At 37.9% G+C, this 15,615-nt stretch overlaps 1 protein-coding gene across 3 annotated transcripts in view; it reads right to left on the reverse strand.

Annotated features, from left to right (window-relative positions):
- Positions 1-2,713: 2,713 nt before the first annotated feature.
- The window catches only part of socs6a (suppressor of cytokine signaling 6a), a 54,466-nt gene continuing 41,564 nt past the window's right edge, over positions 2,714-15,615 (reverse strand). For all 3 annotated transcript variants that reach the window (XM_072570661.1, XM_072570662.1, XM_072570660.1), the window contains one exon: positions 2,714-5,964. In XM_072570661.1, the coding sequence (XP_072426762.1) occupies positions 4,234-5,844 (1,611 nt within the window). In that variant the 5' untranslated portion in view covers positions 5,845-5,964 and the 3' untranslated portion in view covers positions 2,714-4,233. The remainder of the gene's footprint in view (positions 5,965-15,615) is intronic.

Below are 15,615 nucleotides of genomic sequence, written 5' to 3' on the forward strand. Positions count from 1 at the left end.
AACATGGGTCATGACTTTTTGTGGCTAGTTGATGTTCATGTATCCTGGTGGCTAGTTTTCCTGTTTGTCACAGTTCTTGCAAGCTATTTTGTAAATAATGTTCGTTTTGCTTTTGACTATATAGGGACTTTTAAGTTAAAAGTTACCACTTTGACTGGGAAAATACATACATATAGAACAAGCCCAACAGAGAGACTGCCAAGAATTCCTAGAAGGATGGCATTCCAACCAGACCTCTAACAACAAACATATCGACTTGGATCCCATCTATCACCCTCTGAGAAAAAGAACACAAAATGACATCACCACAGGAAAAGACATCACCAATCCAAGGAAACCTAAACACAAGTAGAAAGTGGGCCATAATACCAATGCTTCACCAGAGGGTCACTGATGATGTTACCTAGTAATGTGATGAAACGTCTGAAAACTAACCTTCCAGTTCAGCAAGCAAACTTACACCCAGATAGCGAGTTTTGAGAAGATTTGTAGCTCAGGTTGAAGTTCTGGATGGAAATTTTGCTCACTGAGCTGGAAGGTTCGCTTTCAGACATTTCATACCATACTAGGTAACACCTTCAGTAAGCCTTCAGTGAAGCACTGGTGGTATGGTCCACATTTTGTGTGTTTAGGTTTCCTTGGGTCGGTGATGTCATTTCCTGCTCTTCTTCTCGAGAGAGTGGTAAATGGGATCCAGGTCAATATGTTTGTTGATAGAGTTCTGGTTGGAATGCCATGCTTCTAAGAATCCTCGCACGTGTCTATGTTTGGCTTGTCCTAGGAAGGATGTGTTGTCCCAGTCAAAGCAGCGTCCTTCCTCATCTGTATGTGGTGTAGTCAGAGTGGGTCATGTCTTTTTGTGGCTAGTTGATGTTCATGTATCCTGGTGGCTAGTTTTCTGCCTGTTTGTTATAGCTTTTTTTTAAATGACATTAGTTTTGCTTGTCATCTGTATAGGGTCTTTCAAGTTCATTAGCTGCTGTTTTAAGTGTTGGTGGGCTTGTGGGCTACCATGATGCTCCAACTCAGCAAGCAAACTTACATCTGTTACATCCAGATGTTCAGCATAAGTACAAACTAAAAAGTCTACCACAACCAATGTTATCATTCACAAACAAAACAAAAATTTCTGGAAAAGCTCAGTAAGTCTGGTAGCATTTGTACAGAGAAATCAGAGTTAACATTTTGGGTCTCATGACCTTTCCTCAGAACCAATGGTAGCTAGGAAAAGTTTTTTGTGCAGAAGGTAGGATGGAGGAGATAAGTAAAACAAATATTTATGATTTGATATTTCCTTTACTTTCATGGAAGATTTACAAAAATATCAGTTGACATGCTTTAGAAAAAAATGATTGCTTCAGAGGCTTGGAAACTGCACTAAAACAATTCCAATAATCCAAGTTCTAAACAGACTGAGAATGTATGCTCAAGTCCAAGTCTAAAGGTTAGAGACAAGAGGCAACTATTTCCCCAAAGATAAAGAACAAGACAGAAACATGAAAGTGAAGTTCAACCAGTTGTCAGGTATTGTCTGTGAAGTTCCTCTTCTTGTGCACATTATTTACATGGTAACTTTCCTTCTGAGATCATAAGGATAGATACAGTGGAAAATTAGTATTAAGATAGTGGCAAGAAATGTGCTGGGTCAAAAGTGGGCCGATAATAAAAAAATGTATAATGGATACCAATGGGAATTTTTCTGCAATGGACGATCATTGCTGGTTACGTGGCAAGGCTATTGACAGGTCACTATATTAACAGAATATAAAGGATCATTTATACATGATATAGATCATTAAGATACAGGTCAAAACATCATTATAAAATGGAATACACAATCCTTGTTTAATAAAGGTCCTTTTCCCCACCCCTTAGTTACTTTCCTTTGTAGCAGGGTTTCAATTACATCATGTCCATTAATTACAGACTCCATGTCAAATAGGGTTTGAAGCATACTGACAAAGGAATACTTCTAAGATATTGAGTTATTGCTTGACGGAGGCACATCCGATCCCTCCCCACAGGCCTCTCCAGTAATTCCTCAAATCCCTGGCTAGCACCAGTCATAGAATATGGATTTCTTTTTAAGATTACAGTAAACCATAACTAATAAGCCTACATCTCAGGTCAGGATCATGATTTTTTTTTCAGTGGACATGGTATAATGAGCATTGCATTTTCACCACACTGCAAACAAACAAATCCAGCAGGTATTGCATCAACTATACCACAATACCAGGATATAGGAGAGCTCGGAAGGTTGTTTAACTTCAAGGTTTTCCTACTCAACACCAAATAAAAATGTAAACTTCAGATGTAAAACATTTTTACCATTTTTAAATTACATATTAACACTGTACATCTCATTAAGCATTAAACATGTGTAAACCATGTAATGCTTTTCTGTTCTTTTTTAAACTAAAGGAACAATGTTAATATGATTACATACTTACGTAGAAACATACAAAATACCTGTTACCCAAAACATACTGTATACATTTAGTGTAAATAAGTTTGTTCAAATGAAGACTGCTCCAAAAAAACAGAAGATTGTATGAGCTTGGAAGTTATCAGCTTTCATCTTATATTTTAAAACCTGTTGATGCTTGAAATGGTAAAAAAAAGTCAAAGTTTAACATTTGCGTGATGCTTATTGTGTAAGACCAAACAAGAATAAGGTGTTGTGTCAGTTATGAATGACAGCACACACTAATAATTGGCATATTACAAATGATTTTATAGGAACAGTTTTGCCTGTACACTTACAGAAGTTTTCTATATGGCAATACAGGAAAATATGAAACAAAAAAATACACAACCTAAAAGTGCACAAAGTACTTCAACTGAAGGTGGAAAAGAAAAGAAATTATTGCTAAATTTCAGTCAGTTGGTCTATTAAAATACAAATGAACTAGAGTAATAATATGCCAACTGATAAAAATCACAAAACATCCAATTTACTTCACTGGTATGATTAACCAATCTTTACCTGGTGATTACAAGGATACACAGACATTGAGTAATTGTTCAAAGTCCTGAACCATGATATTCAAATTACAATTCATATTACTCCATTGAAAACAAACAAATCCATAAAAAGTCATTCCATATTACCTCATAGAAATTAATGTTGATATCCTACAACCATTTTGAAAAAATTCTGAAATTGGCAAATAAAGCTCATCAGCTCCCTTTAAAACCAGGGATAATACTCTTCAATATTTACTGTGTTTAATGTGGTCTCCCACTGGTTTTCAAACCATTACTCAAAGAAATACTGGCATGATGGTCCTTTCCAAAATTGGTCCGGGGGCAGACAAGCACAAACTGGCATATGAACCCTATGTGTAAACCAGATGTGTGAAAATAAATCTATGTTGTGCTCTACATTAACAAGGCATTTGGAAACTATCTTTCAAATCAAACTGAAAATTCTGAATTAAGGAGTATAAAGAACAAATTCCCCTTTAAAAGAAGAATGTTAAGATAAGCATTTCCAATTGTAAAAAACACAAATTTTTGGACTCATACACAAGTCTGTTAAGGAAGGTTTGTCAGAATTACAGTAATTCTCTACAGAGGAAAAGTGACAAGATACAACACTCCAGGTTGCCAGCTGCTGATAATGTCAGCACACAGCCAATTAAACAACAAATAGTACACTGTTTACCCCGTGTACCACCTAAGACACTGAATACATTGTCTTGTTTTACTCCAGTGATTTTTTTCAATGGCTTGGCTTTAAAGACAAATTGCCGAGGTGTTATCTCATTTGGTACATACTGCTGCTGAAAGGTCACTTGCTCTTGAATAAAACCAGCCTGCACAGAATACTGTGCACAACATGGCCATAATCAAGGGACTAGGTCTTCAATGTAGCTCTTGAGAACAGTTTTGCAAATCTGCAGTTAACAGTTTAAAATTTATAAAAACTGGGTGTGGATTGGTTGTGGCAGTCTTTCATAGGTGATTGAGAAAATAATGTTGCAGCTCAATGTGAAAAATGGGGTGACAATTTGGCAAATAGTAGACCATGCTCAACAGGTGTTGGGTGGCTTGTGGAGAGAAGGGAAGGAGGATAAGAGAACGAGAACAAAGGCCTGTGATTACAAAATGAAGGAGCACATAAACAACAACTTCTTAAATCTAATTTTTGATAAATTATATTTTTTTAAAAATTCCAATGCATTCCAGTTCCAAAAGTGCAATCAATCTGCAAGATTTCAAAACTTTTCAGTAGTGCTTCTCCTGCAAATAATCCTTCATTTTGTTTGGCAGAGGCAGTTTTTGAATTAAGTCTATTCGAGTGTATTGACGAATAACAAAACGACACAGATACTGTAGTGAGCGCACTTGCATGAATCGGGAGACTGGGTTTGTTAGTCTTACAGGATAAGTTGCGGAGCCAGGTAGGCGAGACCTAGAATAACAAAATGCTCCATTTTCAGAGTCTTTAATTGAGTGTTCAATTAACTCTACAATAGATGTGTGCCCCTCCACATCGGGTTGTTCATAAAAGCTAAACCTTCCATTTGAGTGTTCTATTCTAGTATGAAGAGTTTTGCCTTGTGAACGAAAACTCAGACTTAAAAGATAACGGTCATCAGAACTATCACGTACAAGAAAAGAACCATCAGGCACATTGGCAAGCTTCTCCTCTGCCTCCCATCGCGTTATGGGACCCCAGTACCACCCTTGCTTTGCAAGTTTTTTCAGCTCTTCAGTGAGACTTGTGACCACCATTGGACCATTATTTTGTACAGAGTCGTAAACTCTCCCTACTCCAGGAGCAGAATTTGGATCAAAGTTCAAATGATGACGAACTCTTTCTGCTACATGAGCTGCTGTACCACCAAACCCAGGAAATGTCAATTGCATTTGATTTGGAATTGGAGGTAGGAGTGGAGATAGCGGAGGAAGATCAACATGATTAGAATTTGAATTCGGCAAGATGACACCAGTTGTACCAATCAAAAGACCATTTACAGGTGGGTCCAAGAATATATCAGAAGCAACCACTAAATCTGGGACCATATGGCCTTCATCCGTCTGTAGTGGGCTGCTACATAGATGGGATGGCACTGATGAAACTTCCATTGGCAATGGATTGTCAAGACAACAGGTACGGGACCCTTCCATAGGAAACATTCCCTCTTCTAAAGGCATTGTGTACTGAATGTAATTCTGAGGCATCAGTCCAATAACCACAGGAACATGACAAGATTCATCAGTATTCAAATTAGAACTGTCATTTTGGGGCTCAATTTCTTCAATTGTATTGCTCTGTTCCTGAAAGACACGATCTGTTTGCATATCATGGAACTCCTTACGAACGCCATTTAATGCCTGGTTTGGGCTGTTATTGTGGACTAATGCTTTGACCTTAACCTCCATCTTAATGCAGGTCTCTTCAGAACTGGCTGATCGTAAAGGCCAAGGTGTAGGACTATAATGATGGCCCCGAAGTGAGGTGGATCTTAAGGGTCTTTGAGTTTTTAAGTCATTAATACTTGCTGGAGTTGAAGAGGAAGAAAATCGATCATCTTCCAAGTTAAGAGGAGGTGAATTCCCTTTTGCCTTTTGTTTCTGCTTTGCAGAAAGCCTCCTTTTCAATGTGCCCATCAAACCTTCACCTTTTGATTTATTTTTTGGTCCTTTATCATCTTCGTCTGCTTTATTTAGATCATTACCAGCCAAATCTTTCCCATAACAACTAAAGAGAGAATCTTCCTTCCCAAAATCATTGACAAGTGACTGGTGCTGTACGACCACAAATTCATTTTCATCTTTTCCTTTGTTTAAGTTAAAAGATTTTCTGATCGTTTTAAGGCTGATTTTCTTCATCCTGAAAAAGATGTACAAGTCTTTTCACACAGTAATCACTCCAATGTTGTTCTTTGTACCAATCTAACCAGTGTGGTTTTCTTTGTCCAGAACACAGCTAAACACCAAGATATCCATCTCCTGCAAAAGCAGACAAAGGGTTAAACTTTTCAATATTTAAACATGTATATTTTAAGATACAAAGAGCAAACTATGTACAATACAGATCATTAAAAGTCAATTCCTAATGTTAAAATGCAAGCGTGTGCAAAGCTGACTTGTATCTCGTCAAACGGATTATAAACCACTGAGAATAAACAGAGGGAAAAATTTGCAAAGTAAGTGCTAACAATGGCTTCAATTCCATTATGTTGAAAAAATTTGGCCAGGAGCTAATGCGATTTTTGTCATGGCTTGTCAGCTCTGAATGATCGTTAAAACTCATTTGGATCATAGGTAGGTTTAATAAGAAACTAAGTTCTTTCTCCTTCAACTTCAAAATGTTATTCATAATTTTGTACTCCAAACAATAAACTTCATTAACAGCAACAAAACACAGCCAAAATAAAGGCGTGAGCATTTTTACTACCAGGAAGATGAGCGTGTCAATAATTTCTCCCATGCTGAGTCTTCAGCACTCAGACAACTGAGATGCCTCAAGAGAAATCAGCCAAAAGGAAGTCAATAGTTTCCCAGCATGACAAAGTTGTATCAGCCCGAAGAGATTTTTATAAAAGGTTTACTGATCACTTCACACTACATTAGATGCAGATAGAGACAAGAAATTTGTAAATCCAGAAAAAAAAAGTTATTTGCCAGATTAAGTATAGTACTCGTGTAAAGAAACCAAATTATGGCTTCATTAAGACAGTGTCTTTATGAAAGCTGATCAATCTTCTTGATCTTTATCAAGCTCATTCAACAATGGGAAATAATCTCAAAAGGCAGGATATCAAGATGAAAAACACACTGAGTTGGGTTTTTAATTTCACAATAATGTATATTTTGATCTTTATAAAGCTTTTGAAGATTACGGCTTTTCTTAGCTAGCCCCATTCAGCTTGCAGAGGCTTCAAAGTGAATCTGACAGCTGCCTGCCACCCATTTTTCAGAGAACTGAGTGGGAAGTACTGCATAAACTAGATCTGCTATGTGCTACAAAACATATTGCTTTGACCTTAATCGCAAAAGTGCACTTTCTTTGTACTAAGAAACTGTGCAAAACCGCATTTAAATTTTGGGTACTTTGCTACCACCAGACCAGAGTGGTTCAACAAAATTACTAAACGTCCTTAGGTCATGCTTAAATTAACATTTCAACCACTGCAAACTGCTCAATTCTTAAAAAGTGTTTTAGTGATAATAGAAATTAAATCTGTAAAGGAATCCCATTTTTCTGTAGATTAATCAACAACTATGGGGATACAGATGAATTTCAATAAGCACAGAGAAAACAAAGTCTTGTTTGCAAAGAAACCAGACCCCATTATCTCAACTCAATGCAGACAGATTGAGTAGAAATACCTAGTCTGTCCTGGTATGTTTGAAATCAATACTCTATATGAAACACCATTCTTCAGGGCCTCAGCCACAAATTCAATCTCACTTAATTCAGCTGACTTCCAATCTGCAATCTAGATTGGGACAAACCCTCGATTTTCCCCCAGATCTTTAAAAAGCTTCATTTTATATACTATAAATATTATACCAAACGAAATAAAGCCAAACATTTACTAGCTTGTTCCTCGTAGAATGGTGTGCATGGAAAGAAATCAAATACATTTCAGTACAGGTAGTTGTCCTATAATGCCATAGCTGTGTTTCAGCAATACCTCACTTAATAGAAAATCACTGAATAGAAATAATGGGGCCTATGACAACCACCTGATGAAGGAGCAGTGCTCTGAAAGCTAGTGATTCCAAATAAGTCTGAATGACTATAAACTGGTGTTGTGTGATTTTTTTTAACTTTGTACTCCGATACATGTGCTTACTGGCAAGAGATAGCAAGAGGTTTAGTTGTGTGAGCTTTCCATCTCCCAATGTCTGCACGTAGTTATTGTTTTAAAAATGTTCCTTGCAAATTGGCCTAAATGAGTAAATACCAAGTTTACACCGGGGATCTAAAGCATCAGAATTAAATTGCCTGTTACAAACTAAATAAAGATACAGAGTCTACATTTTCAGTGAAAATATGGTGCTGTGATTCCTTTGCACATGCGTAGTTGCCCTTGAAACATCAAACTAGCTCCTATTTTCTACTCATGTAAGCTTTCAATCCAGGAGATTCATTAATTACATTTCAGTGGTAAAGCACCACCTATTCACAGATTAACTGCCAGAAAACCATAGGTGATGCAACCATAAAAAAACTAGAAATGTTGCCCTTGTACTAAAGGCAAACGTTTTATTCACAAATAATCACTGACATGAACATTGTTACTTGCTTTATATGCTCGCTTTCCTGTTTTTATAATGGTAATTAGGAATCTAATTAGGTTCCCTTGCCCAAAAAAGCAAAACAATTGAGGTACAACTTTTAACACTGAAAATAATGCTTCACCAAAGTGTGAATAAACATGGATCTATAGAAGCTATTGTGCACGGTTTGCTCCAAATAGTGGGAGGCTTTGAATACAAACACAGCTATTAAGATACCATTGCAGAAAAGATTTACAAGGATGTTGCCGGATATGGGATTTGAGCTATAGAGAGAGGCTGAATAGACTGGGGCTATTTTCCCTGGAAAGTCAGATATTGAGAGGTTACATATAGAGATTTATAAATCAAAAGGGGCATGGATAGAAGGCATAGCCAAGGTCTTTTCCCCCCAGATAGGGGAATCCAAAACTTAGTGGGCATAGATTTAAAGTGAGAGGGGAAAGATATAAAAGGGACAACCTTTTCACACAGAGTGTGTTGCGTGTATGGATTGAGATGCTAGAGATGATGGGAGATGCTGGTGCAATTACAATATTGAAAAGGCATCTGGATGGGTACATGAATGGGAAAGGATAGAGGAATTTGTGCCAAATAGGATTAGATTAATTTAGGATATCTGAACAGCATGGACAAGTTGGACCAAAGGAGCTGTTTCCATGCTGTACAACTCTATGACTCTATCTTATCCATTTTCAGATACCTAGTTACCATTGAAGAAGTCTCAGTGTAGGTGAGGATTGAGACAATGTTGTGACTTCATAAATCATGGGCTCACAAAGAGCAAGAAGAAATCAAGTTTGTGCTCCTCATGGCTATCCAAAGATCTTTGTTGGAAAATACAGGTGAAAACTAAATTCAGGCACAGCTCAAAAGTGTTACTGAGGTGAGGAATCAACAAGTATAGACTTGGAACAGCAGACTAACAGGCGTTACCATACATACTGGTAAAAAATTTGATCTCATAAGAAACCTGTTTCAACTTTTTGTTTCAAATGGATCAAAGCCCTGGGATTTCACAACCAAAGAATAATCTTAGAGCTGTAATGGTTCAATTTAATTGTAAATTTATAAACAGGAAAGAAAATAATTATCAGTAAATACACAAAAATTAATCATCTTATAATAATTAATAAGAAAGATAGTTCATAATGTCATAAAATGAATATACTATGATTAATATGAATTCTCATGTCATATTTTTATTTTAATTTATTGAAGCACTGTTTTTAATTTTCAATTGGGATCCAAATCAACCACATGTGGAAAACATGAACTGCGCAAAAGTGACTTCTGACGTAAAAGGTTAGTTTCCAAAAGTTGACATTCATACAAGCATATGCAGTAATCCATAATAATAGAGTGGGACAAAAAAAGAAACTATTTTCTCCACTTTCTATTTAAACAGTTCAGAAGTATGAAGTGGATATTTCAAATTATTCCCTAAAACAGGGTACACAATATATGGGCGGAAAATGGATAAACAATTAGGTAAATTATACCATCAGAACAATATTTCTTTCCCTCTGTCCCTCTCCTCAGAAGGGACTAGAGAAAGTTTTGCTAATAAGTAGAATTTATAAAATCTAAACTGGGAATTGTTGATGTTTTATACCCTTATGACAGAGCAGTCTATTTGATTAACACCCTCACACCCATCATTACACCCTTAACCTCTTCATCACTGGTAATCAATGTTACATTTCTCACATTATGCTGGCACCTGCCATCTTGTGGCACTGTTAAATAGTTCTGAGCTGCCTTAGTGGACCTGCAACCCCATCTATCAAAGTGAGTTTTCTAGCACACCCCTGATTTTTGTCCTGTGGATGGGAGCAGAGATTGTGCAGGCAGGAGATCAGTTACTAATTGTAGAATACCCAGTACTTGTGGCTAGTTTAGTTGTGATAGCAAGTGTGAGGAGATTTTGTAATGTGTGTAATGTACTGGGGAGAATACTGTTTTTCTAATGAGTTTAGTCTTTCTTAAGAATAATACTAGTGGTGATGTCTTTCTACAAGCATCAACAAAGTGCCACCTTCTTGAAAATGCAGGAAATAAGTATTTTGTTTATTAAAAAAATGTTGACCTCCCTCATGGGCTTTAGGTTTATATTTTTCCCCATACATCATCCAATAAAAATACAGATCCCAGGAAGTGAATTGTAATACAATGTTTCTGGCATTAGCCAAATTTGAATTTGATATGATAAATTTTATGACTTCATTCTAAAATCCATAACCTCACCGTCCTAACACTGTCATGTGAAAAGACAGACAACAAGAAACCAGTTTCTGGTAATTAAGCTACATGACTGCCAAAGAACAGGAGGGCCTTACTAGCTCTTGTAGCTGAGTTCAAATGGCATCATCTAACACACATTCCAACTTTGCAAGTCCCTCCCTTACCTGCCAAATACAAGGCCTTGACCAGTAGCTGCTAGAAATAACACAAAAAGGTGAATTCTCACAAAATCTGCAGTTAAAATGTGGCTTGTGTGCTTGAATGATAAAATATTTTTTCCTTTCCTCTGACAAACAAACCTACGTCAAATGAAGAAAAAATTCACAAAAGTATCTTTGCTAATCAGAATGCCTCAGCTTATGAAGGATGCCACAACCCACATGCCAGGACAGACTTCAGAACTATATCCTCCCTCAGAACTTAAAGCATCTGTCAAAAACAGATTTTGCCAATTACTTTAAATCTCTGTTGTTCTAATTTTCAATCCTTCTACTAGTGATGGGAACGGTTCTCTATCTACTCATGATTTTGATTACCTCTACCAAAGTTTAATTTATCTTCATAAGCAAGAACAACTTCATCTTCTCCAATTTATCACTGTAAGTTACCAATGTGTCACTGGAACCATTCCTCTGAACAGTTATTTGGTAAAATAGAGCATGAATATTGTTGAATAGAGACTTGTTGCACTCATCAAGATGTGTCAAATTTCAAATAATCACAATAACTTTAATGCAGAAGGAAGAGAATAGTGATCGGTTTGCAAGTAGACTCCAACTGACCAAGGCATTACCATGGAAAAAGTTACAGGCATTACATGTCATATATGGGTTTAAATGTCAGTACAATGTAGGTATGTGGGCCACAAGTTCCAATGATCAAATTAAACAAAGTGATGTAACAAGTACAGTTCATACTCAACCAGCATGCAGTTGCAAACACAAAATGAAAATGCTATTCTTAGATACAAGTCCATGATTGAGCAGCACTTGCTGAACAATTCCGGACACATTAAAAGCAGGACTAACAACTGATTTAAGACAATCATGTATACAATAAGGCTTATTTATACATTCATAGATATTCAAAAACAGGAGCATGCTCTCTGCAAATAAAAGGAATATATTCAAGCCTCCTGCCTTTTCCGAATTACCCAGGAGCTTGAGGAGCCTCTAGTTCATAACAACATTTTGAAGCCCTGGCAACTCTTTTACATTTTCTTTGTACTATGTCCTCTTGTAACGTGGTGACCAGAACTCTTCACAAAATTCTAGATGTGGCTTAACCAACACATTATATATTTCCGGTGTTGTATCCCTGTTCTTGAATACCTCAATCAATGAAGGAAAGCACCCCAACACTTTATCTTATTTACCGGTCTCATGAACCTTATAAAATGTATCCATTTTCCACTAAATAAGCTCTAGCTTTGATTATTTCCTGTCACTTTCCATACTACTCTCAACCTACTGACACTATAATCATTGCTTCAAAAATGATCTCTTAATGAAACATGCTCTGCTTGGTCACATAAAAAAAAGTGACCTAGAGATGTTTGCTTTTGACTCCTGACTAGTTCAAGTACGTAATAACATGGATAAAGGCTTGTTCTGAAGGAGGAGAAATGTTAATTTAGTTTCTCTCTCCACAAACGCTGCTAGACCTGTTCAGTTTCCTTTCAAAGATTCAATACTGCCTTTTCCAATTTACAGAGCAAGAGAGCACGAAACAGAGAGAAAAATTATGACAGAGAAAAACAAAGTGAGAACAGGAGCGAAAGAGGAAGAGAGAGCACGCGCAAGGGGGGAGGGGGAGAAAGCGAGAGAGAAAAAATCAAAAGGGGGGGTGGGAAGAGGGAAGTTGCAAATATGTTTTTCATCTGGCAATATGTGAAATCATCCTACACATGTAAAGTAAGATAGGAGATGTGAATTTCTAGGCAGTCACTCAGTTGCCTGGTTTTGATGCATTTAGATAAAACTATAGTTTCAGTCCAGTTTTTTTTTACTGCCCATAAGCCTCTCGAGACTTAATCTGTGATCACAGCAGCTATTTTAGGTTAGTAGTCATGCTTCATTTAAAAGCCATTTTCATCCATGAAAAGACTTAGGTGTAACAACAAGATGATTTTGGTTAAGGCGTTTGACAAAGTTCCTCACGGCAGGCTGATTAGCAAGTATAGATCACATGGAATACAGGGAGAAGTAGCCATTTCGATACAGAACTGGCTTGAAGGTAGAAGACAGAGGGTGGTGTTGGAGGGTTTTTTTCAAACTGGAGACCTGCCACCAGTGGTGTACCACAAGGATTGGTGCTGCATCCATTTTGATCACTTACTTAAATGATTTGGATGTGAACATTGGAGATATGCTTAGTAAGCCTGCAGTGACACCAAAATTGGACGTGCAGTGCACTGCGAAGAAGGTTACCTTAAAATACAGCAGGATCTTGATGCCTCTGGGTCGAGGAGTGGCAGATGGAGTTTAATTTAAATAAATGTGAGGTGCTGCATTTTGGAAAGGCAAATCAGGGCAAGACTTATACACTTAATAGCAAGATCTTGGGGAGTCTTACTGAACAAAAAGGCCTTGGAGTGCAAGTTCATAGTTTCTTGGAAGTGGAGTTGCAGGTAGATAGGATAGAGAAGACAGTTGGTAAGCTTGCTCTTATTGGGCAATGGATTGAATATAGGAGTGGGGAGATCATGTTGCTGCTGTACAGGACATGAGTGAGGCCACTTTTGGAATACTGCATGCAGTTCTGGTCTCCCTACTATAAGAAGGATGTTGTCAAACTTGAAAGGGTTCAGAAAGGATTTTCGAGAATGTTGCTATGTTTGGAGGGTTTGAGCTGTAAGGAGAGGCTGAATAGGCTTGGGCTATTTTCCCTAGAGCGCCGGAGGCTGAGGAGTAACTTTATAGAGGTTTATAAAAATCAAAAGGGGCATAGATATGGTGAATAGCTACGGTCTCTTCCCAGGGGTGAGGAAGTCCAAAGCTAGAGGGCATGGTTTAAAGTGAAAAAAGAAAGGTTCAAAAGGGACCAAAGGAGAAACATTTTCATGCAGAAGATGGTGCATTCATGGAACAAGCTGCCAGTGGAAGCTGGTACTACTATAACATTTAAAAGGCATATGAATGTGTATATGAATAGGAAGGGTTTAGATTAGATTAGATTACTTACAGTGTGGAAACAGGCCTTTCGGCCCAACAAGTCCACACCGCCCCGCCGAAGCGTAACCCACCCATACTCCTACATCTACATCTACCCCTTACCTAACACTATGGGCAATTTAGCCTGGCCAATTCACCTGACCTGCACATCTTTGGAGTGTGGGAGGAAACCGGAGCACCCGGAGGAAACCCACGCAGACACGGGGAGAACGTGCAAACTCCACACAGTCAGTCGCCTGAGGCGGGAATTGAACTGGGTCTCTGGCACTGTGAGGCAGCAGTGCTAACCACTGTGCCGCCCACAAAGAGGGATATGGGCCAAATGCTGGCAAATGGGCCTAGATTAGTTTACAATATCTGGTCGGCATGGTCGGGTTAGACCGAAGGGTCTATTTCCATGCTGTACAACTCTATGACTCTAAGATAACAGAATTTAACATTTGATTGTCTATATTTACTACTATCTTAGCAATAAACAAGCATTATAATCTTCTTGTGGTCACATACCAATTGAACATTGATGTGATCACTTCCGATTGGTGAAGACTGCTGATTCAGCTCAGGGCACCTTGACTGTAATGGAAATTTATGATTCTTTTTGTTCATTTGTGGAATGACAGTGCTACTGGCTAGGCCAGCATTCATTGCCCAGCCGGCAGTTAAGAATCAACCACATTGCTGTGGGTCTGGAGTCACATGTCGGTCAGACCAGGTAAGAATGGCAGTTTTCATCTCTAAAGGACATTAGTGGACCAGATGGACTTCTTCCCAACAATTGGCAATGGATTCATGGTTATCATTAGACTCTAAATTCAGAATTTTATTGAACTCGAATTCCACTATCTGCTGTGACAAGATTCGAACCTGGTTTCTCAGATCATGACTTGTGTCTCTGGATAAATGATAATACCACTAGGCCATCACCTCCCCTGATCCACATGGAAATTCAGCAACAGATATAGATGTGATGGCTCTATGTCCGACTTGCCTAAGGGAGCAGACACATTAAGTCCCAAGAGGCCTCTGGGCAGTAAAATAAAAACTGGACTGAAACTATCGTTTTATCTAAATGGATCAAAACAAAAGTTGACAAATATCACATTAGTAACCTGGGACATGTACTATTGCATAGTAATTTTTGCAAGCCTGAGGTAAAAAACATTCAAGTCTGTGGTCCATGATGGACACAGGTAATGCATGCTCACCTGACCCTCAGGCTGTACGTGTCAGCAAGGACCTGCTTTGAAAGGCTGAACCTCTAGTGAATCCTGTTTGTATATCCTATTGTGGGGATATCATTTACTTCAAACTGCAGCTCTCTGTTCACCATTTCTTATCCTGGAATAGCATAAGCTGAAGAGAGCTGTTGTTGGTGGTGCTTTTCCAGTTGCTTTAAGATCTATCTTAAAGCGAAAGCTGACAGCAGTGAAGTTCAGATTAAGGTGAGCCAAATGCATGATAGGCAGAATAACTTCCAAAATATTGGAGAACAATTATAAAGTAGTGGAAATGCTCTCAGTATCAGAATAAGTGTTTTGAGCAAAAAGGTCAAGCAGTTGTACAATTTCTCTGTGGAGATTTTCTATATGCTAGCTGGAAGGTGAAAATGAGTGCAATGATGTTGGGTTTCCAAGCAGGCAATCTTTATAATCTCTACCAGAATGAGAACCCAACTTTTCTTGGTGGTTGAAATGCTATCCTAATTTCTCTTTCTATACTTGACTTGACATTGAATGCAGTTACTCCAATCTAACTTACACCCTTCGTTCCCAGTTCTTTTTTTCTTTCATTTCACACACAACTGAAAACTTTTTCCATCGCATCACCCATGTTACTTTTCATCTTTATCCTCCACCACAAAATTAAATGCAATGTCTGTCAGAGGCAACTGTCTCAGTTCTCGCACTGATTTAATATTCCTTCAAACTAACTCAAA

Source organism: Chiloscyllium punctatum, chromosome 5 (genome assembly GCF_047496795.1).
Source record: "Chiloscyllium punctatum isolate Juve2018m chromosome 5, sChiPun1.3, whole genome shotgun sequence".
NCBI lineage: Eukaryota > Metazoa > Chordata > Chondrichthyes > Orectolobiformes > Hemiscylliidae > Chiloscyllium > Chiloscyllium punctatum.